General features: G+C 57.2%; 1 protein-coding gene across 2 annotated transcripts in view; it reads left to right on the top strand.

Moving 5' to 3' along the window:
* MYO1C (myosin IC) overlaps positions 1-6,161 on the top strand; it is a 30,420-nt gene that overhangs the window by 10,468 nt on the left and 13,791 nt on the right. For both annotated transcript variants that reach the window (XM_026449639.2, XM_026449638.2), the window contains exons 6-14: positions 1,290-1,469; positions 1,549-1,647; positions 2,486-2,599; positions 2,690-2,761; positions 3,274-3,393; positions 3,513-3,595; positions 3,808-3,913; positions 4,027-4,107; positions 4,388-4,479. In XM_026449639.2, the coding sequence (XP_026305424.1) occupies positions 1,290-1,469; positions 1,549-1,647; positions 2,486-2,599; positions 2,690-2,761; positions 3,274-3,393; positions 3,513-3,595; positions 3,808-3,913; positions 4,027-4,107; positions 4,388-4,479 (947 nt within the window). The remainder of the gene's footprint in view (positions 1-1,289; positions 1,470-1,548; positions 1,648-2,485; positions 2,600-2,689; positions 2,762-3,273; positions 3,394-3,512; positions 3,596-3,807; positions 3,914-4,026; positions 4,108-4,387; positions 4,480-6,161) is intronic.

The raw sequence follows: 6,161 nt of genomic DNA, 5'->3' as shown, positions 1-6,161 counted from the left end.
TCCCAAAGTACTGGGATTACAGGCTTGAGCCACCGCGCCCAGCCTATTTTGTTTTGTTGAGATGGAGTCTCACTCTGTCGCCCGGGCTGGAGTGAAGTGGCGGGATCTCAGCTCACTGCAAGCTCCGCCTTCCGGGTTCACGCCATTCTCCTGCCTCAGCCTCCCGAATAGCTGGGACTACAGGCGCCCGCCACCTCGCCCGGCTAGTTTTTCGTATTTTTTAGTAGAGACGGGGTTTCACCGTGTTAGCCAGGATGGTCTCGATGTCTTGACCTCGTGGTCCGCCCATCTCGGCCTCCCAAAGTGCTGGGATTACAGGTGTGAGCCACCGCGCCCGGCCTTTTTTTTTAAACTCTGAGTAGAAGAGGAGTCATTGGGCTGGGTGAGGTGGCTCACGCCTCTAATCTTAGCACTTTGGGAGGCTGGGGCAGGTAGATCACATGAGGTTGGGAGTTCAAGACCAGCCTGGCCAACATGGTGAAACCCTGTCTCTACTGAAAATACAAAAATTAGCCAGGCGTGGTGGCGGGCACCTGTTGTCCCAGCTACTCAGGAGGCTGAGGCAGGAGAAGCACTTGAACCTGGGAGTCGGAGGTTGCAGTGAGCCAAGATCTCACCACTGCACTCCAGCCTAGCCCTGGGAGGTTGAGGCTGCAGTGAAAAACTCCAGCCTGGGTGAAAGAGCAAGACCCTGTCTCCAAAAATAAAAAAATGACTTTGGCTGCTTCACTGGGAGATTGGGAGTAGATGAATAGATGGGAAACCAGGCTAAGCAGGGAAACTGGTTAGGAGGCTGATGTCATCGTGTAGGTGACAGGTGACGGTGGCTGAGACCAGTGTGATGCAGTGATTGGATTCTGGATGTTTTAAAAGTTAAGGCAGCAGGATCGGCTGCCTGATTGGATGTAGGGTATGGAAGAAAAACAGGCTTGCAGGAGGACTGCCAGGTCCTTGGCTTGAACGAGAAGGATGTACTCACCACTGACCAAGATGGGCGGACACTAGCAGGAAGGAGCTCGTTTGAAGAGGGGGAAGGTCCGGTGTTCAGTTTCAGGCCTGTTGAATTTGGGATGCTTGTCAGGCATCCAGGTGGACGGAGTTGAATCTCCCCATTTCCTAGATGAAATAACTGAGTCCAGCGCGGGTGGTGTGCCTGAGCCCACACAGCTAGTGGCAGGGCCGGAATTGGCGCCCAGGTCTGGCTGCCCAAGCCCAGGAGTCGGGGGAAGACGGGCAGATGGCTCTGTTCCCGCTCCCCCGACCAGGCCTATGCCTTGTCCTGCCCACAGGGTGCCCCCGTGGGTGGCCACATCCTCAGCTATCTCCTGGAAAAGTCACGAGTGGTGCACCAGAATCACGGGGAGCGGAACTTCCACATCTTCTACCAGCTGCTGGAGGGCGGCGAGGAGGAGACTCTTCGCAGGCTGGGCTTGGAACGGAACCCCCAGAGCTACCTGTACCTGGTGAAGGTGAGTGGCTGGCAGGCAGGGCAGGTGCCACGCAGGGATCCGTTGCCAGGGCTCTAACCCTGCTGTGCCCTTCCTCCAGGGCCAGTGTGCCAAAGTCTCCTCCATCAACGACAAGAGTGACTGGAAGGTGGTCAGGAAGGCTCTGACAGTCATTGATTTCACTGAGGATGAAGTAGAGGTGAGGCCTCTTCCGGGACCCTCCCTTTCCTCCTCTCACACCCCCAAAATTACCTTCTTTTGTTGTTGTTGTTTTTGTTTTGTTTTGTTTTACTTTTGAGATAGAGTTTTATTCTTGTTACCCAATCTGGAGTACAGTGGTGCAATTTCGGCTCACCTCAACCTCCACTTCCCGAGTTCAATCGATTCTCCTGACTCAGCTTCCCAAATAGCTGGGATTACACCACACCTGGCTAATTTTTTGTATTTTTAGTAGAGACGACGGGGTTTCTCCACGTTGGTCAGGCTGGTCTCTAACTCCCAACCTCAGGTGATCCACCTGCCTCAGTCTCTTAAAGTGCTGGGATTACAGGCATGAGCCACCACAGCTGGCTCCTTTTTTTTTTTTTTTTTTTGGAGATGGAGTCTTGCTGTTTTGCCCAGGCTGGAGTGCAATGGCCTGATCTGACCTCACTGCAACACCTGCCTCCCAGGTTCAAGTGATTCTCGTGCCTCAACCTCCTGAGTAGCTGGGATTACAGACATCTGCCACCACACCTAGCTAATTTTTGTATCTTTAGCAAAGATGGGGCTTCGTCATGTTGGCCAGGCTGGTCTTGAACTGCTGACCTCAGATGATCTGCCCGCCTCGGCCTCCCAATGCGCTGGGATTCCTGGCATGAGCCACTGTGCCCGGCCCACCCCCCAGAATCACCTTCCACCTTTAACACCCATTCCCACTTCCAGCCCCTTCTCCTCTCAGACACTTCACCACCCACCCCTGCGTGGCCATCCGCTATTTGCCTTCTTGGGGCTCTCTGGCCCCTCTCACCCCCTCCTGCCCCCGGCCTGCTCCCCAGGACCTGCTGAGCATCGTGGCCAGCGTCCTGCATTTGGGTAACATCCACTTTGCTGCCGACGAGGAGAGCAACGCCCAGGTCACCACCGAGAACCAACTGAAGTATCTGACCAGGGTGAGCGGCGGCGGGCAGAGGGTAAGGGGAGGACAGCGGGGGTGGGGGCTGGGGGTGCGCCCTCACCTCATCCTTGCCTGCCCTTGGCAGCTCCTCAGCGTGGAAGGCTCGACGCTGCGAGAAGCCCTGACACACAGGAAGATCATCGCCAAGGGGGAGGAGGTGAGGCTAGGCCCTTGCCCTCGGGTGTGGAGGGGCGGGTGTTCCAAAGCAGCCCCTACTCCCATCACTCCCCTTTGCCTGGTCCCCTCAGCAGTGCTGGAGGGATGGAAGGAAGGCTGCTCAGGGAAGCAGAGAGTCGAGTCAGGCACAGTGGCCCACGCCTGTAACCCCAGCACTTGGGGAGGCTGAGGTGTGCGGGTCACCTGAGGTCAGGAGTTCGAGACTATCCTGGCCAACATGGTGAAACCCCATCTATTCAGAATACAAAAATTAGCCGGGCGTGGTGGTGGGCGCCTGTCATCCCAGCTACTCGGACCTGTCCCTCTACCACCTTCCCTCTGGGGCGGCCACCTGTCCTCCCTGAGGTCCCACTACCAGCACCCCTCCCCACACCGCAGGCTGGAGTGCAGAGTGCAGAGTGGTGACAGCTTCCTGGTCTGCCTGAGCCTGGGGGCAGGTGGGATGCATGGGCTCTGTGGCATTCATCTCCTTGCCTCACGCTGTACCCACAGCTCCTGAGCCCGCTGAACCTGGAGCAGGCCGCCTACGCGCGAGACGCTCTTGCCAAGGCTGTGTACAGCCGCACTTTTACCTGGCTCGTGGGGAAGATCAACAGGTCGCTGGCCTCCAAGGTGAGGGCTCGCTCCACACTGCTCCCGAGGCAGGAGGGAGGGCCATCAGCGGGCAGGGGGCTGTGGCGTGGGGCTGGCACACGCGGGGGCCCACGCCTTCGGTTGAATGACTGCCCTAGGATGCGGAGAGCCCCAGCTGGCGGAGCACCACGGTTCTCGGGCTCCTGGATATTTATGGCTTCGAAGTGTTTCAGCATAACAGGTCAGTGCCATGTTTCCCCCCGTCTCCTCCCAGGCTTCTGTCCTGCTCCCTGTCTTCTGCCCCCAGCCTCTCATTCGTGCCCCGTGACTCCGCAGCCGGCCGGGGACTGGCTCTGTGTGTCTCACCTCCTGTGCTCAGGGGCCTCGTCCAGCCTTTCCCCTCTGCTGGTCTTGTGTCCCCACGGAGCCACTATGGGCTCTTCTTCCTTACAGCTTTGAGCAGTTCTGCATCAATTACTGCAACGAGAAGCTGCAGCAGCTCTTCATCGAGCTCACGCTCAAGTCGGAGCAGGAGGAATACGAGGCAGAGGGCATCGCGGTGTGTGCAAGCCTGAGGGCACTCTCTGGGCCATGGGGAGCCTGGGCATCAGGGCCCCTGGGAGAGGGTGCCAGGACCCCACGGTGATGCCTTCCTTCCCTTCTGCCCCTCAGTGGGAGCCTGTCCAGTATTTCAACAACAAGATCATCTGTGATCTGGTGGAGGAGAAGTTTAAGGGCATCATCTCGATTTTGGTGAGTCCTCTGTGCCTCCAAGGCCTCGTGCTGAAGGCTGGGTGGGAGGATGTCCCCCTTCTCCGTTCTCTCCAGGCTGGTCCACAGAGGGCCAGAGTTTGGGGCAAGGCTGTGAATGGCGGATGGAGGGAGCACCGCCCCGGTCAGAAGCTGTCTATGGAGGCTCCCTGTGATCTGCCCCCTCCCCTGTGTCTGTGCCTCCCAGCATGGTGACCCCAATCCTCTGTGCTCTCTGGCCCCTCTCCCATATGCCCCTCCCCCTGTGCCACACCCCCCCCAGGATGAGGAGTGTCTGCGCCCCGGGGAGGCCACGGACCTGACCTTCCTGGAGAAACTGGAGGACACGGTCAAGCACCATCCACACTTCCTGACGTGAGTAGGGCCGCCGGGCTGCTGGGGGCGAGGACTCACTTGTTGCAGAGCCTGCAGAGTGCAGGAGTCCCTCCCTGATCCCAAAACACCAGCTACAAGGAGGTGACCAAGTGCTGAGTTAAGGACGCCTCACGTGTGTCCAGAAACTAAGAAGCTTAGCCAGGCATGCTGACACACGCCTGGAGCCTTCTTCTATGCAGAAGGCTGGGACGAAAGCATCACTAGCCCTGGAGTTTTGAGGCTGCAGTGAGCTAGGATCAACCCACTGCACTCCAGCCTGGGCTACAGAGCGAGAGCCTGTCTCAAAAAGTGAAAAAAACAGCCGGGCATGGTAACTCACACCTATAATCCCAGCACTCTGGGGAGGCCAAAGTGGGCGGATCATTTGAGGTCAAGAGTTCAAGACCAGCCTGGCCAACATGGTGAAACCCTGTCTCTACTAAAAATACAAAAGTTAGCTGGGCGTGGTGGCAGGCACCTGTAATCCCAGCTACTTGGGAGGCTGAGGCAGGAGAATCGCTTGAACCCGGGAGGTGGAGGGTGCAGTGAGCTGAGATCTCACCATTGCTCTCCAGCTTGGGTGACAAGAGTGAGACCTCCACCCAAAAAAAAAAAAAAGAAACATGCTAGTAGCCTGGCTTGCTCCCTGTTCTTTTTTGAGAATGAAACTTGCTAGGCCGGGCTCATTGGCTCATGCCTGTAATCCCAGCACTTTGGGAGGCCGAGACAGGCGGATCATGAGGTCAGGAGATCGAGACCATCCTGGCTAACTCAGTGAAACCCCGTCTCTACTAAAAAAATACAAAAAACTAGCCGGGCGAGGTGGCGGGCGCCTGTAGTCCCAGCTACTCGGGAGGCTGAGGCAGGAGAATGGTGTGAACCCAGGAGGCGGAGCTTTCAGTGAGCCGAGATCGCGCCACTGCACTCCAGCCTGGGCCAAAGTGCATGACTCTGTCTCAAAAAATAAATAAAGGAAACAGATTTTTCCTTATTTGGAAACTGCTTTATACTGAAGGAATCCCCTGAAGTGGGGCGAGGTAGGAACAGGAATAAGTGCCTCTGTCCAGCGCGGTCTCACGTGTGCTGTGCACATCGTGGCTTCTCCTGCAGCCGCTCCTGGAGGGATTCTTGGTGTTTTCTCACTGAGACTCCAAGAGGCAGTCACTTCCCCAAAGTTACCTCTCATCTAGGTTGCCGAGCTGGGGTCAGTCCCAGAGGTGTTGAATGCCAAATCCATGATTATTTTTTGCATAATCAGATATTGAAAATTTGTCTCTGGATGGGCACAGTGGCTCACGCCTGTCATCCCAACACTGTGGGAGGCCGAGGCGGGCAGATCACCTGAGGCCAGGAGTTCAAGACCAGCCTGGCCAACGTGGCAAAATCCTGTCTCTATTAAAACTACAAAAATTGGCCGGGCGCGGTGGCTCAAGCCTGTAATCCCAGCACTTTGGGAGGCCGAGACGGGCGGATCACGAGGACAGGAGATCGAGACCATCCTGGCTAACATGGTGAAACCCCGTCTCTACCAAAAAATACAAAAATCTAGCCGGGCGAGGTGGCGGGCGCCTGTAGTCCCAGCTACTCTGGAGGCTGAGGCAGGAGAATGGCGGGAACCCGGGAGGCGGAGCTTGCAGTGAGCTGAGATCCGGCCACTGTACTCCAGCCCCGGCGGCAGAGCG

Source organism: Piliocolobus tephrosceles, chromosome 16 (genome assembly GCF_002776525.5).
Source record: "Piliocolobus tephrosceles isolate RC106 chromosome 16, ASM277652v3, whole genome shotgun sequence".
Taxonomy (NCBI): domain Eukaryota; kingdom Metazoa; phylum Chordata; class Mammalia; order Primates; family Cercopithecidae; genus Piliocolobus; species Piliocolobus tephrosceles.
Note: the sequence above shows the minus strand (reverse complement) of the source record. Positions and strands in the feature narration are given on the sequence as shown.